General features: G+C 44.8%; 1 protein-coding gene across 7 annotated transcripts in view; it reads right to left on the bottom strand.

The window, feature by feature from the left end:
* Positions 1 to 2590: 2590 nt before the first annotated feature.
* The window catches only part of EVI5L (ecotropic viral integration site 5 like), a 47894-nt gene continuing 28101 nt past the window's right edge, over positions 2591 to 22383 (bottom strand). For 2 of the 7 annotated variants that reach the window (XM_028717326.2, XM_028717331.2), the window contains 12 exons: positions 19254 to 19314; positions 18597 to 18650; positions 17550 to 17582; positions 11446 to 11586; positions 10656 to 10784; positions 9956 to 10096; positions 9464 to 9622; positions 8994 to 9140; positions 8256 to 8351; positions 7651 to 7746; positions 7333 to 7443; positions 2591 to 6622 (listed from right to left, as the gene is read on the bottom strand). In XM_028717326.2, coding sequence (XP_028573159.2) covers positions 6311 to 6622; positions 7333 to 7443; positions 7651 to 7746; positions 8256 to 8351; positions 8994 to 9140; positions 9464 to 9622; positions 9956 to 10096; positions 10656 to 10784; positions 11446 to 11586; positions 17550 to 17582; positions 18597 to 18650; positions 19254 to 19314 — 1480 coding nt within the window. In that variant the 3' untranslated portion in view covers positions 2591 to 6310. The remainder of the gene's footprint in view (positions 6623 to 7332; positions 7444 to 7650; positions 7747 to 8255; positions 8352 to 8993; positions 9141 to 9463; positions 9623 to 9955; positions 10097 to 10655; positions 10785 to 11445; positions 11587 to 17549; positions 17583 to 18596; positions 18651 to 19253; positions 19315 to 22383) is intronic. The other 5 variants (XM_028717327.2, XM_028717328.2, XM_028717332.2 and 2 more) reach the window with 5 other exon arrangements.

A 22383-nucleotide genomic window follows, 5' to 3' on the forward strand; every position in this document is an offset into this window, starting at 1 on the left:
CTTCGCAAGAAGAAAGCCCATAGGGAAATCTCCGGGGACCTCTTTTAAAATGCTGGCGGTTGGGAGCAAAGACTTTCGCCCACCGCCGGCCTTCAGAAGAGGTCCTGGACCTCTTCTGAAGGCCGGCGGGGGGCAAAAGTCTTTGCTCCCCCTGCCTGCCTTCCCGGGACAGCGGAGAAGTCTCCGCTGTCCCGGGCGATCTTAAAATGCTGGCGGGCGGCAGCGAAGCGTTCGCTGCCCCCCGCCAGCATTTTAAAATCGCCCCAGGACAGCGGAGGCTTTGCTGCCGCCCACCAGCATTTTAAAATCGCCCCGGGACAGCGGAGAAGTCTCCGCTGTCCCGGGGGCTTTTAAAATGCTGGCGGTCGGCAGCAAAGCCCTCCTGTCCCCGGAGCTTGCGGGGCGGGAGGTGGGGAGAAGGGCTTTTCTTCCCACCGCCAGGCTTCAGAACAGCCTTCTGAAGGCTGGCGGTGGGAAGAAAAGCCCTTGCCCCCCCCCCCCCAGCCTTCAGAAGAGGTCGGGGGACAGACTGTCCCCGGACCTGGTCGGAAGGCGGTTTCCATAGGAACGCATTGATTGATTTTCAATGCATTCCTATGGGAAACCGTGCTTCGCAAGACGAAAAACTCGCAAGAAGAAAAAACTTGCGGAATGAATTAATTTCGTCTTGCGAGGCACCACTGTACCACTAAAAGCACCCTTCCATCATAACAACATCACCATGGTTTGTGTGTGGGCATGTGTGTCGAGTCAGTGCAACAGGCCAGGTCCTAAGTGAGGTTATATTACCAGCTCCCACAGAGATCATGGATGTGTGTGTGGGTTAAATAGTTGTTGCAGATTGATGTAACATTCATTCTAAGGCAGACATGGCCAAACTTAGCCCTCCAGCTGTTTTGGGACTACAACTCCCATCATCCCTAGCTAACAGGACCAATGGTCAGGGATGATGGGAACTGTAGTCCCAAAACAGCTGGCGGGCCAAGTTTGGCCATGCCTGTTCTAAGGGCACTGGCAATGGATCTGTGGACTCCAGCTCTGCGGCTTGATTACACATACATAGCAGCAGCTTTAATGTTGCAGCAGAAAAATGTGTCTTACTCTCACTCTTGCCCTAGGGCCAGGCTCTCTTCTTACTTTTTTAAAAATGGCACATGTGTGTTTTATGCATACAATTTTTCCACCATGTGGGAAAAAAATATCAAACATTAAAAAGCAAGACAGCAAACCATTTCAGGGGACAATGTGTGTTGGCAATTTCGCAGGTGCTAACCAAGTGGGACCCACAAGCACTAACTTGGTCCATCCATGTTCCAAACATAACCAGGCAGAGCCAGTTGCCACTTTCTCTAGGACAGAAAATGTACAATTAGGTGGATGGCAGTGCTGAAACTCTTAATTTAGCTCTGCTCCTCGCAGTTATTCTTTCTAGAATAACAAACTAGACTCTGGGGAGCACACACTCATTCCTTCAATCCTCTAGTTCTGCTTTGTCTCCAGCAGGATACTGCCTTTGCAGCTTGTACACTGGGACCTAGTCTGGGAAGTTCTGTTTAGTATAATTAACAAAGGGCCACATGATTTATTCACAAGAGTACACTCGGCCTCTCCCGCTTCTGTAGAAGGGGATGCTGTGGTGCACAAGAAGGGGATGGATGCATTCAAGGTAGAGAATAACTAGAAGTCAAGTGTCAGAGGTGGGAGAACAGAAGCAGCACTCCCAACCCCAGTCTAAACACAGCACCACATTGTTTTCCCTCGATGATGAAGGGAAAGAGCTACGATTAAAGTGCAAATTGAACCTTGTCAATAGCTAGTAAAGATCACACACAGGCACCATCTCCAGCCTACCCGTCCCAGGAGAACAGACTGGAGCAAGACATAACCACCTGCTCTAGGATGTTGGTTTTTCTGCAATGGTGGCACCACCGTTTGCTGGTACATAGTATAGGAATCTGTAGGCAATCGAACACAGAAGGCCAGATTCCTGATAACCTGCTGCTGTTAGAGATACAGGAGGGTCACAGGTGTAGCTCAAGAGAAGAGAAAAGATCTGTGCAAACTTATTTTAGGGTATCCCCATCCTTTAAAATCCATTCACAATATTTAGTGTTATAAAAATGTAATACAAAAGTCAAAGCAAGATTGTGAGGGTGGCAAAGTGGGGGGGGGGGGGCAGGTGGCTTAGCATGGCCTTTCTATGCCTCTTGGAGCAGAAACCCTTGCTCCAAGACACAAACACAACGCTGCCTGAGAGGGTTTTGGGGCTGCCAGACTGGGGGGCTTCAAATCTTCTTCTATCCTCTATGCCAAGGCAGAAGCTTGCTTTGTAGTCCGTGTGTGGATAGTATGCAGAAGACCAGCACTTCCAATATGCAAGTATCCATCCCATGAGCCCCCAAAACACACCATTACCTTTTAAGCCAATGATTACCACAAGAAATAGGAAAATCCCTTTGAGATCAATACAGTACTTTTTTGTTGTTGTTACCTTGATTTTAAAGGGATTGTTTTTAATGACCTTAAGTAGATGTGCATGAGAAGTAAATCACTTCAATATAAGCAACAAGGTTAGGGTTTTCTTAAAAAAAAAAAAAAAATCAGCTACATGACCTAATGTTATTCAGCTCACTGGGGATTATCCTCACCTAGCAATTAGCCAAACTCAGTGGGGAGAAACAGGCTGCATCAGCTTGAAGCAGTGGATCGAGTCCCTTGTGCTCAGTCACAAATCATAGCAAAGTTAGAATTGCCCTTGCCCTTAATGCTTGTCATTCTTCCATGGTACCAAGGAGTCAAATTAGGCTTTCATTAGGAATAAACTACTGTTTTAAGAGCTTTACTGCATGTTATTCAAAATAATTATTTCATCATATGGTTGTATGTTGCTCGCTCTGAGCATCAAAAGGATATAAATAAATATTCCTTGCTGGAGTGCTCGTCCCTTACTCTCCTGTTGTTGCGTGGATCTAGTCTGAGAGATCAGACAACTCTGGGAGAAACCACTTATTTTGAGCACACTGTGATTTCTTTTACAATATGGAAGGGAAAACGCAAATTTCCTTTTAGTGTGTTTTGCAGGTAAAGCAGAAGTCAGAGTAATCAACTATGTAGCAACTTTTGGCAAAACATATGGCCCTGTTCTACAGCCATAGTCTAGAAACCACTGCAACAGGGGTGACAGAAAGTTGAATAATTAATGTAGTATTACCAATGTCACTTCAGGGACAGTCATGCTAGAACAAACTTAAAAGTAAGGCCTGCACATCCAAGTGAATTTCATATGCAAAACAAATCCCAAACCCTGACAAAAACAGGCCAAAGAAGCCGCTTGGATTCGATTCTAACAAAAATATTCTCCCATTTACTCCAATGTAAATCTGAAACACTAAAGTCAACGGGGTTTTACTCCAGATTTAGAAACAGCAGCGATTAATGATCTTCCTAACATGTAGCCTTGGAGGCAGCGAGCATTCGGGTAGCACTACACAAACAAGTATCAACAACAATTGCTAGGAATTATGATGCACAAACTGGCAAACAGTTTCACAAGCCATCCAAAACTGCAAACATGTGCCCACTGCTAGCAAATAAATGAAATCAGACTGACACAAGGAGATCAAAGCAACAGTTTGGGCTGAACTCTTGTTTGGACCACATACTATGCTGCTGGATTGAGGGGGGACTGAAAAATGGTACAGAAAACCACAGAGATTTGGCAATACGGTGCAGCATGTATATATAGAATACATCTATTAAAATATGCAAGGTTATACCAAACTGGAGCCTTTCCCCCAGGCATATTCATATAAGTACATACATAATACTTCAGGGCCACCCATGTGACAGGCTGGGTGCAGGTTTGTCCTCCTGCTTCTGCAGGGTAAATGCTGGGTTAACCTCACTAGAGGAATCCAGAGTTGGGGAGGTAAAATGACCAACAAGGCTTGCCTGTAGCTAAGAGGCATGCAGCATAAAATTTGGGGAGAAAACCAAAGGAACTCCTCCTTCAACTATGGACCAAATATATTGCAAATCCATGCCAAGTGAAAAATCATGGAGACCTCTTTCAGAAAGAGAGGCCCATGCATCTCATCCAGAACCTTCATTAGATTTATTGTTGCAGGTTTTAGAAATTAGGCAAAAACAAATGGAGCATAAATTTGTACAAGCTTGGTATAAGGAAACAGATGAAAAGTATGCCCATGACAACAAATGCTTCTCCTTCCCTAAAAACAGAAGCATCCCACAGTTTAGGAACTATCTGGTACATTCTCTATAACCAGGGATGTTGCCTAATGAAGCTGCCTACCTGCTCGGCAGGGTGGAAATCCTACATCTTCAGAATTCGGCATCCTTCACCGCCTCCTTCACAGACCTTCCGTGGAACCCCTCCTAACACCAGCTGGTCTCCACCTTCATTTGCAACAATGCCTTTATTCAGACACCTTGCAAGACACAATACATTTCGCACACCAGCACGTCCTTGTGATCTCTCCGTCACCAGTGGAAAGAAAGTGTGACACGAGAGAGGCCTTGCTGATTTTAATCTTGGACTCTATTGTTAAGAGGGGAAGGAGCCAATTATCAGGCTTCCTCCCCGTGTTGAAAACAAAGAGAAGGACCATGAATTGCAAATACAGAGTGATTTTTGGCTGGACCAAATCAGCACCATGCCGCTTCCCAAAGCATTGCTCCACGGGTTACCTCTAGCTGGTGTGGCTATGTCAGCATTGGCCATGGCAAGCGTTCTTGTTGAGAAATCAATGTTTCTCCCCCACTACCCCAAACAGAGGTCTGCTTCTGTGGAGCAGAGCTACACATGATACAAGCCTGTCTGAAGGTTCACATACGTGCAGAGGCAGGAGTGGAAGGGGCACATAGGGTTAAGCACACACCTCCCACTTGATCTCCCCTGCAACCCTCCCATCCCCAACCCGATAGTGTTAGGAGGCAAACAGTGAGCTTGGAGCCTCATGTTTGCTTCATATGTAGTTCCACTACAAGAGTCTGTGCATTTTCACTAAAATAAAAAAAGAATTTTTTTTAAAAAAGGGCAGAACCTGATGTTCAAGCAGCCCAAAATTCTCATCTCTTTGTTTGTCAAGAAGAAAATACTCTTCAGGCAATTCTCTCAGGTGCCTAAAAATTCAGCCACTTGCACTGGCCTTGTAAATCATGAACAGACTAAAAGTCCAATAATGGACCCTTCGTTCCTTAAAAAAAACTCCTAGGGTTTGGGTGCTTTGATGGACTGCCACCCCCCTGAAGCAAGCCAGGCATTGGTAGAAACTTTGCAAGAACCAATGTTTGAAAAGATAGCCATAAAGGTGGAATTGAGAAAGAATACTGCATCAGCTCACACAATTCCAGGCAGGGAATTCCGGAGGAACTGTCACTGACCATATGGATTAAGGCAACGCCTAAACTCCTGTAATGGTTGCAGCAGAACAGAACTTCAGGCAAAGTGAGACACAGAAGTTGCCAAGGGGAACCCTTCCCTTACCACAATTAAATAGAAAAGATGTCATACCTTTAGCTACAAAAGCAGTTCTGGCTGCTCCTTAAAAGCCCTCAAGATAATTAAACTTAAAGCTTTATGCCAAGCCTCCTCTAAGGGAGACGGATTGGCATTGCACAGTATAAATAAATAATATACACAGAAACAAAAATAAAATCTCTCTCTCTCGATCCAAGCCACCTCTTCAGAAGCACTCTCTCTATCCACCCATCCTTTCCTGGGCTGAAAACCACAAACAAGTGTGGAGGCATCCAACTTTCTTACCTCTCTGCAGAACAGCAGGGTAGGGGATCGCATATAAATAAAAGGAAGACAGACCCCTCTCATCTCTCCAAGCACAGCAAGGAGACAGAGGTTCATTACTACTGGACTGCATTTTATAGAACCAGCGGCCTGGTTGCTTCTGCTGTCCCTTCAAAGTTCTCAAGTGTGCAAACCTTTGTGTGTAAGGAGGAAGTTTTTTTAAAAAAGGAAAAAAAAGGTGTGAAAATGGTGGGTGGGAGGGTGGGGTGTGTGAATGAGGTCAATACATGGATTTGAACTACCAGTGACAATAGAGCTGGAAAAAAAGGCAGTGCAGACAATGATCAACGGAGGTGGCCCATGTAATGCAGGCCAGCTGTAGGACTGTCCGTCCCCCATGCCATCTCGGGGGCACGGTATTCACTGGGTAAGGGGGCCCTCCGCTCCGTCTTGCATGATCTGTCTATGACCTCCACACCCTCAGTACAGCATGGCCAGAGGGACCTGGTGCCTTCCAGACAGACTTGGGACGGCAGCACCACTTCCTCATTTGCTCAGGGCTTCTTCGAAGATGATCTCGCCATTGGGCTCGGTGGCAGAGGCAGGGTCGTCCGCATCGCTATCCGTGGTGCCGTCGCTCTCCTTGCCGGAGCTCTCGGCCCCCCGTAGAAAGTGTGTGTTGTGGGGCGACAGCGGATATAAGACATCCTGCAGGGCACCTACCACCATGGGGCTGGTCAGCAGCTCCTCGTCGGAAGAGTGCAGCGAGTCGTCATCCACCGCCAGGTGACTCACAATGTGGATGCCGTCAAAGCCCATGGAGTCCTCAAAAGGCTTCTGTCCCTTCATCAGCCGAATCTGCAGGGAGAAGGCGTTAGGGCAAAGATAGGAAGGGGGGGGGGTCCTGCGAACCCTCAGAGTACAACGCCCACCCTTTGGCCATGCTGGTTGGGGCTGACGAGAGTGGGGAGCCCCATGGTATCCAGAGGGACGTAGGTTCCCCACGACTGCACTGGGACAGCCATGATGGACTTGGCACTCTGCCTAATGGGACCGTTAGATTACATTAACTCTGATGCAGAGAAAGAACCCAGGGTGGAGAGGACGCCTCAAGCAGAACATGCACAAAAAGCTCCTGAAAACAGTGGAGAGCCTGTGCTCAGGGAGTAAGTTGAAATGGAAGCCGCGCCCCAGATCAGAGGGTTATCAAACAACATATACAGTATCCACCCTGGTTGGAACAGAAGAGCACATTTGTCTGTGTTACATGAACATCCCCTCCCAGGGTTGGCAAGGGCTGTGAAAATGAATAACTTTTGAGAGGGAAGACTTTTCCGCAGGTATGTGAGAGGCAGAGATGGCTAGCTTTACAGCAAGAAAAAGGGGATTATTATTTTTTACATCACATAGGTGTGGGGGGTAACTTACTCTGCACCTTCCATCATTACCCTAGTTCTCGCCCACTGAAATCTCCTTCCTATGCCCCGGACAAAGGCTCATGGTGAGAGTCTTTGGAGCTCCTTTGCAGTGAGTTCCAACTGGTAGCCAACCACCTGGTTGACTCGCACCTTAAAAGCTGACTTCTGATCTCTATCAGCTCCTGAGGAAATCAGCAGCTTTGTAAGCCCCAGTCGCTTATGTCTGTTCTCCAGCTGGAGGCCCTGCACAGAAATAGGCAGCTGGGGAGGAGGAATGGGGACACAGACGGAGGCGTATTTGTATTCTTCGATTGCAAACAATAAATATTAAATCTTCAAAAAGAAAAACAGGCAGCCGTGACTTGATGCAGGGTGCTAACGGAGGCCAGCAGAGAAGACACCAGAAGTCACACAACCCCAACCCCTTGGTGGATCCCTCCTCCCTTTCTCCCACTAGTTTGGGCTCACCTCTGCCTTGAGCTCATCAATCTGATCCTTCAGTTCACGGATGTACTGGGAGGAGTCGGAGTTGTTGAGCTGGCCCTGAATCATCCCTTCTTCCCTCTGTGTGGAAGAAAGAAGAGATGGGAATTTACAAGGGTCGGATGCTTGGCAGAGAAGGAAGTGGAGAAAAGCACATTTGCTTCCTCCTCCTCCTCTTTGTATGCATTATTTCACAGACTGCACAAATGAGCAAGCACTTTGTCTACATGATACAAATTTGAAACAGTCCGTGTGGCTGATTGTTTACGTTTTGAAAAAGGGAACTGGAGAAACAAGAGAGTCTGCATTTCCTATGCATAATTCCTTATGTAAACAAAAGTTCAGGTCGCTTAAAAAAACACAAAAAACCTTGTAAGCTGTGTAAGCAGAACTAAAGAAGGGGACCAACACTGGCTACCCCTGGTTTAAATAATGACAAATAAACATGTTTTCATCCCCCAGACCTCTCAGCTAGCTGCAGACACAAAAGGAACAACAGTTCATACAAGAAGAAACAAATACTCCTGGGGAAAAATGCTGCTTTAGGTACAAGGCAGGTTCATTGCTCCTTATGCTCCTTGCTCCCTAACCTGGATCTCCAGCTCAGCAATCCGCTGCCGCATCTCTGCCACCGCAGCCATGCTGTCGGCTTCTCGCAGGCGCACAGCCATCACCTCTTCTTTGCTCTGAAACAGAAAATGCAAGCCAGTGGCAGCAGCCCAGTGGAGTGCAAGCAACAAGGTCAGCCAATGGGGGCGGTGGCCAGTACTTTGGGGGCTGGGGGAGAGGATCGCCTGCAGTTTCTTTTGGCAGCTGAAGTTCTCACGAGACCCACAATGAGTCACTAAACTACCTGGAATTCCCAGGAATACACACAGGACACTGACTAAAATCCAGGACAGCGGCTAAAATCAAAGATGTCAGACATGCAGGAGCTCAGTCTCCTCTTCAGAATAAACAGACAAAATCTGGGCTCTCCATGGATGTGTTTGCATGTTATGGTAAATAGTCAATTGTTTTTCATGAATACACAAATGGGCACCCGCTTCCTTCCCTCCCTAGCATGAAGCCACAAATCACAATCTCTGGTTTAATGTTATATTGAAATGGGAATGGATGGAACAAACCACAACTGGTAAGCCAATGCAGGGCATCAGTGCCAAGGAACTGATTTGGAGGGTGGGGTGTATTCTGTAAATTTGCATGATTTCTGCTCTGAGTTCCTTGACTTCAGAGCAGCAGTGCAGCAAGATTCCTTCCTTGTCATACATGAAAGGCTTAAGGGAAAGCAGCCTATGTCAACTGTATGGCATTAGACCAGATCTCACCTTGCACTCGGATTCAGCATGCTTGCGCTTGGTCTCACTCAGCTGGGTCTGCAGCCCCTTGTTCTGGGCCGTAAGGTACTGGACCTTTTCGTGCAGCCCAGCACACTCCTGCTCCATCCGGTTTAAATGGTTGCTGTGGATCTGATCCTGGAATAAAGGCAAGAAGATACTTGGACACTTCCAAGACCAGACACGCTTATGACAAATAGGTTGGTGTGCACCATATTCTTACGTGGCACACTCTGAGTGTACTCAATAAGTGCCTATAATACAGTAGAAAACCCTATACTTTCATTGTTTGCATGTTAAAAAACCCGCAAACCAGGTCTTCAGTTAAGGAAATATGCTCACATTGCAAGTGGAAAGATCTCAAGTCAATTTCTAGCCATAAGAATAGATGGGAAGAAATTTTATTTTTTTCAAGGAGTCATAACTGCAACTCAACAACAACAACAACAACAGATTGTCACCTGGGTTTCAAGTTCCACCACCCTCTGACGCAGTTCACGGACTTCAGCTTGGGCCTGTGTCTCACGCAGACGGAGGCTCATCAATTCGTCTTGGAGGTCATTCATCGTGTTCTTGCGAGGAGAGTCCTTCCATCGCCCGCCTGTCCGGCTCAGGTGGGCCTAGAGTGAAGGAGACAGAAGGATAACCTTCAATATCTTAGTATAGGCATATGATGCTCATTGGTCTCAATACTCCCATGTGCTCTACTTTAAGACCATGCTATTTCCTTATATGCTGTGATTGCTTATATATCTAACTAACTTTTATTTAAAACCCTTGCTTGGTATGAGTATCAGATATACTGCTATGTAATTTACAGGTCGAGCCCTTGCAGTCTTCCATAAAAAAGGGGGTTACCATATGTCACCCAAACAGCAGCATATAGGAATTCAGCAACAGGGACAGGGAAGCAGGGCACTGCTTTAGCGGGCCACCATTCCAGTGGATCATACCTGCCAATTGTCGTTGAGCTCCTTCACCTGCTGCTGCAGTTCCCGAAAGGATTTCATAGCCTCAGACTCCCGCACTTTCATAGCCTTCAGCTCTTCCTGAAGGCGGGCCACATTGTTTTCATCCGGAAGCAAGCTATTCTTCTGCCGAGGGAAGAGGGTTTGTGATATTGTTGAAGCATTTCAACCCACTCTGGTGCCCTAAAGTCTAAAATTCTGAAGAGTGCAATCAGGAAAACCAGACCTCTTTAAATATCACGCACGCTACCTAGAGTCCCAGGATGAATATACCCAATAAGTTCTGATGAGTTTTGTGAGGATGAATCTCACCCAAAATTGCTCTTTCCCTGCTATCTTTCCCATGACGACAATTTCTCCTGAATGCATCTTGATCATGATAAAATCCGTATTTAAACTGCCCTTGAAAAGTGCGGTTTTCAACAGTTTTTCTGCAGAAACTACTGATGCAACCTCAAGGTGTATATTCAGAAAGGAAGACTAATCACAGAAGAGCAAAAAATAAAAGGTAATCTCTTAACTTTTCATTGCTGAGACCCATAAGTGTAAATTCACCCCCCATAATACAATCTTCATCAACATGAGTAGAGAGGTCTGTATCAAGCTTTTGGCAGCTCAGGCCCTACTAGCCTAGGCTGCTTTCTAAAACGTGCATGTTTCATGCTAGTCCTTTTAGCCAATGTACCTTCTCCATGTCCAGCACTTTGTCCTGCATCTCTTTAAGTGCACTCAGGGTCTCAGACTCCTGCAAACGTGACTGTTCCAGCTCTGTTTCCAGGTGACTCACAAACTCCTCAGAGTAGCGGGGATTTCCCTGCAAACAGGATGAGAAACATTGATAAAACCAGAGTGGTTGGGAGAACCCAGTTGGATGGGCGAGGTACAAGTAATATAGTATTATTATTATTATTATTATTATTATTATTATTATTATTATTACTACTGCTACTACCGTTTCTAGATGTTGCAACCATCCATAAGCCTTCAAGTAACAAATGCCATCTCCAATGTTTTCTGCAGTTTTTACTGCAGTGGTTGAGTGTGTTTACCAAAATGCACTTTTAGGGGGCAGAAAAGTAGGCAGGGAGATGTTTAACATTCTGCCACTGACCCTCCCCTCATGTCAAATTTGGCCCATGAGGCAGATCCTGAAAAGAGATCTGGCCTGTGGAGCCAAAAAGATTCCCTCCCTCTGCACTAGGAAGATGAAGGTATATTTACTCAGTGCACATTCATGTGTTCATTAATGTTCTTAGTGACCAAAATATGGCAAAACTAATTTTTAGAAACCCATGAATTTGAGTGCATTGAATTCTCTGTGCTATTAGGAAGAGAGAAAGAGAGAGAGAGGAAATAGGGGCTACTCTGTACTTCTTGGGCCAGGAAAACCACCAACACCAAACCAGTTTACTTGTACCTCTTTAATTTCACCCCCTCCCCGTGCCCCGGGCTGTTTCATTTGTGATGCCCATCACCTGCTGTTCCTGCAATTGCCGAATAGTGCTTTGAGCCTTCTGCAAATTCTCGGTTGCTGTACTGCACTGTTGCTTAACCACTGCCAGTTCTCGCTTGATGATGTAGTTCTCTTCAGCCTCCTGTGCGCGGGTAACTTGGCCCTGAAAAACGAGACGAGAAGCTATTATCCCAAGAGAAACACATCCACGTGTCATTTCTCTATGGGATTCCAATAGAGGATGTGCACTCTTCTCCACTGCTTCACTATGAGAGGCAATTCCATGTCCCAGGAGTCCCTTAGTACTGGGGAAAGTATTATCACCCCCAGCCCTCAGCTAAAGTATGCAAATGAATACATAAAAAGCAGGAAACTGGGAGGCAGTTGGATCTTTAAATGATAGGGGAAATCAAAGGAGTGATAAAAGAAGAAAGTGAGATTGCGGAGGAGCTGAATAAATTCCTTGCATCTGTCTTCATTGCAGAAAATGCAGGGCAGATCCCTGTGCCGGAACTGAAGCAAACTGGTGAGAAGAGGTGAAGTTCTAGGCATCACTGACAAATTAAAACCAAACAAATCACCAAGTCCCATTGGTAACCACCCAAGAGTTCTTGAAGAATCCTTCAAACAAAAATATATGGCTTGTCCCCAAGATCAGTCTTGCATGGAAGAATATAAAGTGGCCACTCTAACACCATTTTTTTTAAAAAGGAGTCCAGGATGGATCTGAGAAATTATTGGCTAGTTGAGCTCTCCACCTTTGACAGGTCATTTTGGCAGGTCAGCAGCACAGCAAATCCTAGCGGCACTGAACAGCACAGACACCAAGCTTTGCTTGCCAAGGAACGATCAGGAGAGCACTTTAAAGCTCCCCATCTTTACCTGCCCCACACCTGACATCACATATAGGGCAAGTGGGTGTGGTTTGGTGGAAAATAGCCTTCTTGGCAGAATTAGGACTGTTGCTGTTCTTTAGGCTGCAGTTTTCCTGTCTCACTAACCTTTTAAAGTCCTTTGAGAGTATCAATAAACATTTGGATAGGTGTGACCCAGTCAACCGTACGTACTTAGTCTGACAAGAAGCATTTGATAAAAGTCCCTCACTGAAGACTCCTGAGCTTATCAGTCATGGGGTAAGAAGGGAGGTCATTTTATGGATCAGTTATCTGGTTAAAGAACAGGAATCAGAGAGTTGGGGGAAATGGACAGTTCTCACAAAGGAAGGATGTAAGAAGTGGAGTTCTACAAGGATCTGTATTGAGACTTGCCCTGGTAGATGGCCCAATGAAAATGCAGACTGTGTGTGTGGCAAATGTGAAAAAGGCAAATTCCATGTTAAGGAGCAGGGATCTTCATAATGCCCTTATACAAATCTGTGATGCGACCGCACTTAAGACACCACATCTCAAAGATGTTATTTGGTAGAACTGAAAAAAGTTCAAAAATGGACAACCAACATGATGATGAGACTGGAACAACTCCCTTGGGGGAAAGGTTACAATTTTGGGGGCTTTTTAGTTTTGAAAATATGGCAAGTTAGGTGTGACATGACAAAGTTATATAAAATTATGCACACAGAGTGGGTAGAGATACGTCTCTGCCTGCCACATAGAATACCAAAACCCAACACCATCTAATGAAGCTGAATATCAAAAGATTCTAGAGAGACAAAAGGAAGCATTTTTCTCACAGTACATAGTTGCAACCACAACATATCGTAATGGCCTTCAATTCAGATGGTTTTGAAAGAGGTTTGTGAAGGATAAAGTTATTAATGGCTACTAGCTATGGTGGCTGGATTGCTTCTCGTATCGGATGCAGCACTTTTCCGAATGCCAGCTGCCTAGAATGCTGCTGTGTGCATGCTCTGTTTGTGGCCTTCTCATAGGCATTTGGTTGGCCACTGTCAGAACAGGATGCTGGACTAGATGGGTCTTTGGTCTCATCCAGCAGGGTGGTTCTTAAGAGTTTTTTTTTAAAAAAAGGGGGTAAGCAGAGTAGCATTAATTACCATACCGGCTTCCCAAAGCATTGCTCCAGCGCTAGCCATACAGAAAAAGGATTGTGCATGTAGGCTTTGCTCCCATTTTTATTTCACTTGGTTGACCAAGGAGTGCACCAGTCTTTTAATGCTACATGTGGTTCAGTCCATATGACATCACAAGGTATATGAAGGGGGGGGCGCTCCTTTGAAAACAATCCTATGTAAAACCCTTTGCATGTGTGCAAAGCTAAGTTATCGCTTTACTGAAAAGGCTAAGCTAGAATCCATCTCTCTGACACAAAGTGCTTTGAATGGAAGGCTTTGATACATATGGTGCTTTAAAAGGGCAATGCTCTGAAGGCATCTAGCCCAGAAATGCTATCATGCTTCTCAATCCAGTTGTGCAACACTGCCCCCCAAAAGACGTCCAGCTCCCCCAAATCTACACAAGGCCCATTTAATACAACCCCCAGTTCTACACGCTCCGAAAGGGCCTGTTATGTTACAGAAAGAAGGTTCTGTACTCTTAGATTCTGCTAGGGAGGCACAGCCTGCAGCAAGGGTTGGGGAGGGCCAAAGAATTTCACGGTTTTCTAGGCGCAACTGCAAGAGATGTGTGCCTTATTAGTTAAAAATTGTAATTCCTAGAAACTGTAATATTTATATGCCTTATGTCAGCATAAGATGTGAAAACATAATGTTCCAGGAATTTGTCTTTACACAGAGCCTGTGCCATCAGCCATATTGTGTATACAAGGAACAGATGTCCAGTCATCGAAAGCAATTCACAAATTCAGAGAATACCTGTGGGCAGAGGCAGGAAACCAATTAGGGGAAACCACAAACCTCACCTTCTGCCCTTGAGAGGTATCTGTGACTTGCCCATGGACAAGGGGGTAAATGGGCTTCATAGACTGAGGGAATGTGAGCCTCCTTCCTCTTTCCAAGCCCACTACGTCAGCCTCAACACCACAACAGCTTTTCTTCTCTGAATAATACCATCTGCATTCATCATGGTTCCTCCCCACCCAAAGTCTTTTCCGGCTGGCAAAGATCTTAAGTAGGTCCTCCATCAGACTTAATTAAGAACCACTTGGTGAGTGTCTGGGACCCATTAGAAACACTACAGTGTCTGTCTCTAATTGGAAGCACTGTGTGCTTTTGCAAAATAGTTACCCTTAGCTGTACATCAATGTGTGTGCCGATGAAACAAATACACAGTAAGAAAAACACAATGAGATAGCTGCCCTCAGAAGCTCAGGTGTGGTGACCCAGGAGGGCATTTTCTGTGGCAGTTGTGGAATTCCCTCCCCCACAATGGTGTGTCTGGCAACTTCACTGTAGTTGGTGAATACAGATGTGCCTCTTTCCCCTGGCCTTTGACACTCAAGAGATATTTTAGGACCCACACAATTTCTGTGGCTGTAAATTGTGGTAATAAAACAGCAGCCGCTGAGGAGTGCAAACACAGACACGTGGGGGAGGGGGGGAAGGTTAGCTTTGAGAGATCTTTTAGAAAAGATCTCCCCACCACCCTCTTTACTGCCAATTTGTTGTTGTTGAACAGTTGGCTCTGTCCTACTTTTATTTCATGATTAATTTCTGCAATGAGAGAGGGGTGGAGATGTCTATAGACATCTAAATCTGGGCCAGAAGCAATAATATGGGAAGCTGTATGAAAAGACTGATGGACAAATTAATAACTTATTTAGCTAAATTGCAGGTACACATGTAAGGAAGCTGGGGTGTGATGAATTCATAGACAGGGCAGTCCTTTTTGTGCTTTCTTGCACTAACAGGACGAGAAGCAGTATCCACAGTTGCCTGGGGATTTGTGCTTTACATATCATGCCAATACCTCCCAACTTCAAGCAGTGCTGCTAGTACTAAAATCTAACAGAGCTGTAAAAGATTCTGGTTCCCATGAAAAACAGAGTTCAAGCCTAATCCTGTTTTTGGACCCTAAGCAAAACTTTATTCAGTGGCATGTAGCATCAAGTAACTGAACAGGATAGTTTAGAATAAGGGTTAAACAGGCTGTCCAAGGATCATTCAACGCTAAACAGCTGAATACTTCCTATTTGTACGGAACAAGAAAGGACCCATGACAGCAATAAGAACACTGATGAAGAAAAACAGTGAGTATTCTTATTGGGAAAGATTGGTGTTCTTAGAAAATAGAAGGTCCTTCCCTTTGATCACAGCTCTTCCCCATGCGTGGAAATCTGAGTGTGGCATTCTCACAGGACAAGCGAAGTATTTGTCAGTATTGGTGTTGGTTATGCCACTTCCACAATCAGATGCCAGACCTTGTTTGCAACTTCTGAGTTTGCCCAGTATTTGGGGCATATACTAAGCTTCCCATATATGTATCTCAGTGCAAGGAAATAAGTGTTGTATCCCAGGGAGGGTTTGTATGAGTTGCCTCTCTGCCTGCAGGCATTTGAGGCAATAATACAAGAGGAGTCCTGTAGTATAAGAAAGTCAAGGTGATGTTAAGTCATCCACATAATCCAACTTACAATTCTAAACAGAGTGGTACACAACTCTTACATAATTAGCAAAAGTATTTTGTTCAAAAGTAGCCCAACGTTAAACACTAAAGGTAAAGGTAAAGGGACCCCTGACCATTAGGTCTAGTCGTGGCCGACTTTGGGGTTGCGGCACTCATCTCACTTTACTGGTCGAGGGAGCCGGCGTACAGCATCCGGGTCATGTGGCCAGCATGACTAAGCCGCTTCTGGCGAACCAGAGCAGTGCACGGAAACACCGTTTACCTTCCCCCCGGAGCGGTACCTATTTATCTACTTGCACTTTGACGTGCTTTCAAACTGCTAGGTTGGCAGGAGCTGGGACCGAGCAATGGGAGCTCACCCCGTCGCGGGGATTCGAACCACCAACCTTCCAATCGGCAAGTCCTAGGCTCTGTGGTTTAACCCACAGCGCCACCCACGTCCACATTAAACACTAGTTGGAACTAATTTGCTATAACCGCTTTGCCAACAAGGTGCACTCCAGATGTTTTGGTCTATTATGGCCATCAACTCTAGCTATACTGGCTGGGGCTAATGGAAATTTAATCCAAAATATCTGGAGGTGTTGGTGAAGACTGTGATTAAGAACCTCGCTTTTCAGAATCCTGAAGGTTTTATTCCCATGCATTTCCACACAAAACTCAGAAGCAGATGTTTAGCTAAGAGCAGTTTTAATGATTTTAGCCCCTTCTCCTCCTTGCAGCTATAGTTTATATATTGGTGTCTTGGAAGAAAATTCATCCACAGATTAAAAAGATAACCATGGAGAAACTTCCAATATCCACATCTACAGCCTGTTCAGAAAGCTTCCAACAGAACCCCCTGCAGCTTTAATAAACCCTTATTTCTTCTAGGACTTTGCAGAATAAAGAATGATGGGCATTCACACTGAAAACATGTAATTTCCTATGGAAGCAGTATCTCCATAAAGAAAGTCTGCACGCTGTTTCCCATATAGACGTGCTATCTATGTAAGAAATTAGATATCAAGGATACCGCAGAAAATGTTTTTCTGTGCAGTGATTTTCACACAAGAGAGGTGTTGTAGTGTCATGGTTCTTCCTCTGACACTTCCCTCACCCACCCACAACAAGTAGACGAGGGCTACATTTTTTAAGTCTCTACAGCACTGTATCCTAAAACCAGGTAAGTTAGCCAGAGCATTGTTAATTTTGTTTCTGCTAAAATAATAATAATAATAATAATAATAATAATAATAATAATAATAATAATAATAATAATAATTGATCTGCTAAGACCCAGAAACTTTCAGCCAGTTTAAGTCAGCATCGTTCTAGCTAAAAGCCAATCAGCTAACAGTGATGTAGAAAGCTACGGCTTCAGAGCTCACATCCTTAGCTGCATAAAACAGGAAGGATTGTAGCATCATTAATATCACATGATCTAATGGATGCAACTTGAGAGTCCCCCTTTAAAGAATGTTACGGGTGATTCAAGAACCAATACAGAATTGTTAGTCTGAACTCTTCTGGGTGGAAGTGCCAAGTAAACCCAAACACAAAGATAAGGCTGCAAGTGGTTTTTCTGTCCTGGAATGAAATGTTACACCAAGAGGAGAATTAGAAATAAAAAAAGGTTGTACCATACCTGGATCAATCTATCTGCCAAAGCAGCACTCTCCTACAGACTCAGAAGAGGGAGATCCAGACAAGGAAGGAAAGATGAAGGAAAGAAAAAGATACAAAAGCAAGGTCACACACGCACTCTATAGCTAGAAGCACAGAAGAAAAAAGATAAAGAACCCAACAGAGCCCAAGTAGAGAACTTCCATTCCAGAACAGTGTCCAATCTGCAGCGTGACACTTCCCTTTATGGAGAAAGCAAGGCACATTTTATGCATGTGCTTTGTGGCTGTCCACAGGGGAAGGCAAACAGATATGGATTCCCTCAAGAAAATCTTGTCTTGCATTAACTTCGCTTCAATCCTGCAAATGCTGCAGCGGCCTGTAATTTTATTGCCCATTAGGTCGATGGAAGAGATCTTATTTTAGGAGTCAAACTTGTGTGTTGTCCAGTCTCCAATTAGCCAGACTCCCTGGAGTTGCTGGCTCTGGGCAAGTCTCCAAGATCTCTGTTAACAGTACATCAAAACGGGGCCAAATAACTTCTATATTTTTCATGTAAAACTTTAATATTTAGCACAAAATAAGGTCATCTGAGGTATACGGCACAGCATAGCTGAAAAACAATGAAAGGTTCAATTGCCGCACAGTGAAGTCCCAATAGCAGGCTTGGACTGTTCAGAATATAATATAAGTTGCTTCTGTTTTAAGTTATCATCCAAGCTGAAGTTTTTTGGGCTAATCATGTGTCTGCAGCTCCTGCAGTTTACTTTTTCCATCTTAAAGAGTGCAGGCAGCAGATCACCAAGGTTTTGCCGCTTCTTCATTACCAGCAAAGGTTGTGAGAGAGCTGAGTAACACTGCTTCGGACATATATTACTCCCTACCCTCCTGAAATAAAAACACCCCCAGCAGTCTCTGTGAAGGTACGCAGCAGAGACTAATGGCTAGCGCCCTGAGTAGTGTCCACAGTCAACCGGGACAGTCGGTTGTGTAAGGCCTCGTTTTTGGTGGCCAAACTAGTCTGGAAGCGGAGGAAGTGAATTTTCATGCGGCTGGGTACTCTCCTCACCTTCTCCAGGGTCTCAATTCGCTGTTTCAGAAGACGGTTCTCAGAACGGAGCCTCTGCAAGCGAGATCAAAGTCAACATGCATTCTAATCTGTAAGAATCAGCTTTTGTTAAGCGATGGCCAGCATGCAGAAATTATGCTGAAATCCTGAACACCGAGCTACAGCCATCTGCACAACCAGCTGATTGAATAACCAGGAAGCAAGCATTACACCAGAGACAGTGAGAGAGAGACAGATCTTAAAGTTCAGTAAGAAAGGAATGCTTTTAAAAGAACTAAGGTACACTGAATGACACAAAAGGAGCCAAGGTACGTGAGCACTTGAACTTTTGCCTGAAGTGCAAGAGTTTCTATAACAGCAGAGGACACAGTAGAAAGAATGCAAGCCCTGCAGCAGACAGAAGGACCAATATACCAAGGGTACAAGGCACTGCTATGAAACAGCAAAACCATCTATGTGATCTGACCACTGGACAACACTGCACACCCTTAGGATAACAGTGTCTTGAGGCCTTGCACTGGAAGAACAAAGAGTAAGTTGACTCGCTTTTTGGGGAAAGGAAGCATGGGGAACGCCCATGTTTTTGTTCTATATGTTGCCATATATGCAAGAAAAGTGCAGGAATGTACAGGGGAGGGAGGTAAGGAGGCAGCTTACCTTGATTTCAATCTGCTCTTCCATTTCTCTGTTTTTGATTGCAGTGTATTCCTTCTCTAGTCTGCAACACAGGCAAAATACAGTTCACCCTGATTCTCCCTACAGAACGCCAGCGCTCTGGAGATGCTCTGAGAGGCAAGCCTGATATGATAGCAGCACATCTGTGCATTTAACGCCTGATCTGCCCCCATCACATTGAAAGAAGTCTATTTGGGTTACAATTTAAGGAACATGGGTAATAGGGCTTATGGGTAATAGGAGTTTAATCTTTCCCATGCTTGCCAGTTAATTAACTGGCACTGCCTGCCTTGGTCTATTTTCTCCAAGCTAGGCTCATTTCTGGTACAAAAGTCTGGGCAATGAACTGTAGGAAGGTGAACAGCCTGTGAGGTTAAGCTGCCTTCACCAGGATGCCCTTTTCTGCTCCTTAAGCATCCTGATCCATCTGCTCCTGGATCCCACCCCAGTTTTCTATGCAAAAATCAGATTTGCTACAGTTGCACCCAATCTGGCTGCTAGAGAAGCCAAGGACTGGAATAGTTAACCATCCATGCTGGACAAACACAACTCCAAAGTCTCCCAGGTCACACTTCATGATTACTAAGTGACACAAGGCTGCCTGCAGTATTTGTCGCACGATCAGGAGACTTTTAAACTTCCAATTAAGTCAATAAGGAATGGTAATATATGATTCAGCTGCATCTGCTAGCAGTTAACATATTGACCCTAAAACTGGCTATGTTTCTAGTCTCCCACAACACAGTATTTTACACTCACTCTCATGCTACTCTGTACCGAGGCTGAATTGCCTTATCCCTTATGCGCCCACTCAAGTGCTTTAGCCTGTGGAACTGGCACTGTTACAGGTGTCACATAATGCTTGTGAGATCTTTCAGTGTAACAGCACCAACACTTTGTTCCCACCTACCTACTGATTACAGAGGCACCTTCACTGGACTCTCTCTCTCTCTTTTAGCACTTGCTAAAGCATTTTTGTTTCGGCAAGCTTATCTCGATACACATGATATGTTTTAATCTTCTTGCTATTAATTTTAACGATATTTAAAATGTTTCATTGTTTTGAACGCTTAGTAATTTTAATATTTCTTGTAAAAAGCTCAGGGTTTTTATTACAATCAAACAATATAGAATTTTTGTTAGATAAAAATAAATAAAATAGATGGGACCCCAGTTTACAAATATGTTAAAAGGCAGTCAGGATCGTCTATCTTTAAACAGATTTTATATTTAGGATGTAAGGTACACAATTAGCTAGTTCCACAAAAAGCCACACCATGCTCTTTCCAACCCCTGAAATTTATCTGAAATTGAGCGAACGAAAAAAACCAGGGAAAGTTAAGTTTTAGTATTGGGTGCTTTTTGATGTTGTACTAATTCAAACACTAACCTTACCCTTCAGGGTTGTTTTCTGCTTGCTTCGTTTTGACTAGGAGTGGAGTTTTCCCAATGTAATATTTACCATGGTAAAAGGTAAAGGTAAAGGACCCCTGACAGTTAAGTCCAGTCGCAGACAACTCTGGGATTGAGGTGCTCATCTCGCTTTACAGGCTGAGGGAGCCAGCGTTTTGCCACTGACAGTTTTTCCAGGTCATGTGGCCAGCATGACCAAGCCACTTCTGGTGCAACGGAACACTGAAACCAGAGCAGTGCACTGAAACGGCATTTACCTTCCTGCTGGAGCAGTACCTATTTATCTACTTGCACTTTTGGGTGTGCTTTCAAACTGCTAGGTTGGCAGGAGCTGGGACCAAGGAACAGGAGCTCACCTCGTCGTGGGGATTCGAACCGCTGACCTTCTGATCGGCAAGCCCAAGAGGCTCAGTGGTTTAGACCACAGCGCCACCCGCATGCCTTGTTTACCATGGATGTCCTTTAAATCATGTGATTTTGTGGGTGTTCTTTGTAAGCTTAAAGTAGGATGACGAAACCCATCGAAAAGCACAAGCCACAGAGAGGTTTCTTGGTGGATAACCATCAGTATTTTCATTGTAAATTCCAAATCTCCACATACACTTACTGCCGGTTAGAACTTGGTATCTTAGCAATTAGTGAGAGCACCATATTTTAGAAGCATGGCACAGGAAGAGTTTCTGATCAGATTTAGTCTCTGTTTGAACTTTTGTTACAAACAATGGTTCAAAGTTCTCTCTCTCTTCCCATTAATGTTTAAAGACTCTGCCAAATTATACAGCCAGCATAGTTGGAATGGGCTTAGGGTAGGAATGGGAGTTTATTTTTGACTGGGTCAATTTGCTTAACTTGCACTTTAATTATGTTAATGTGTGATTGTAAAGGGATTGTTAAAATCCATGAAGCGCACAAGGAAAGTAATAAACACACATAAGATTGAGTTAATTCTGGACAGCAGGGGCAACATCCAACATGATGCTGTGCGAGTGGATTCCGCCTTCCGCTCCTCCGCCCTGCAGCCTCCTGAATGTCCCAAATCCTGCTCCAGGGGGTCTTCCAGCCCTCCAAAGCATATTTGGTGGGTGTGCAGAGGGCTGTAGAGGGGAGAAGAGGAAAGGGAAGTCCCATTGGGCAGGTGGAAGTCTGTTCTGCTAATGTGTGGGTACAGCAGGGTATCACCTCAGGTCTTGTAAGCTGAGGGAGACAAACACCCATAAGAAAATGTGTTTCGTGTCTACAGTCAACAAAATTAGGTGCTACTGTGTCCAAGTTAAAATCCAGCAACAGTCCATGACCACTTCTCACAAACACTATCTGGTGAAAAGGCCCCTTTTACGTGCCACCAATCATAACAGAAAACCCTGCTTCTGGCAATAAAAATTCCTCCAAGAGAAATTCCTTCGATATACAGTGGTACCTCGGGTTAAGTACTTAATTCTTTCCAGAGGTCCATTCTTAACCTGAAACTGTTCTTAACCTGAAGCACCACTTTAGCTAATGGGGCCTCCTGCTGCTGCCGCACCACCGGAGCACGATTTCTGTTCTCATCCTGAAGCAAAGTTCTTAACCTGAGGTAATATTTCTGGGTTAGCGGAGTCTGTAACCTGAAGCATATGTAACCTGAAGCATATGTAACCCAAGGTACCACTGTAGCTGTTCAGGAGACTTCCCACATCAACCTACGCAGCTTTCCAAAGAA

Source organism: Podarcis muralis, chromosome 2, assembly GCF_964188315.1.
Source record: "Podarcis muralis chromosome 2, rPodMur119.hap1.1, whole genome shotgun sequence".
In the NCBI taxonomy this organism is placed as follows: Eukaryota; Metazoa; Chordata; class Lepidosauria; order Squamata; family Lacertidae; genus Podarcis; species Podarcis muralis.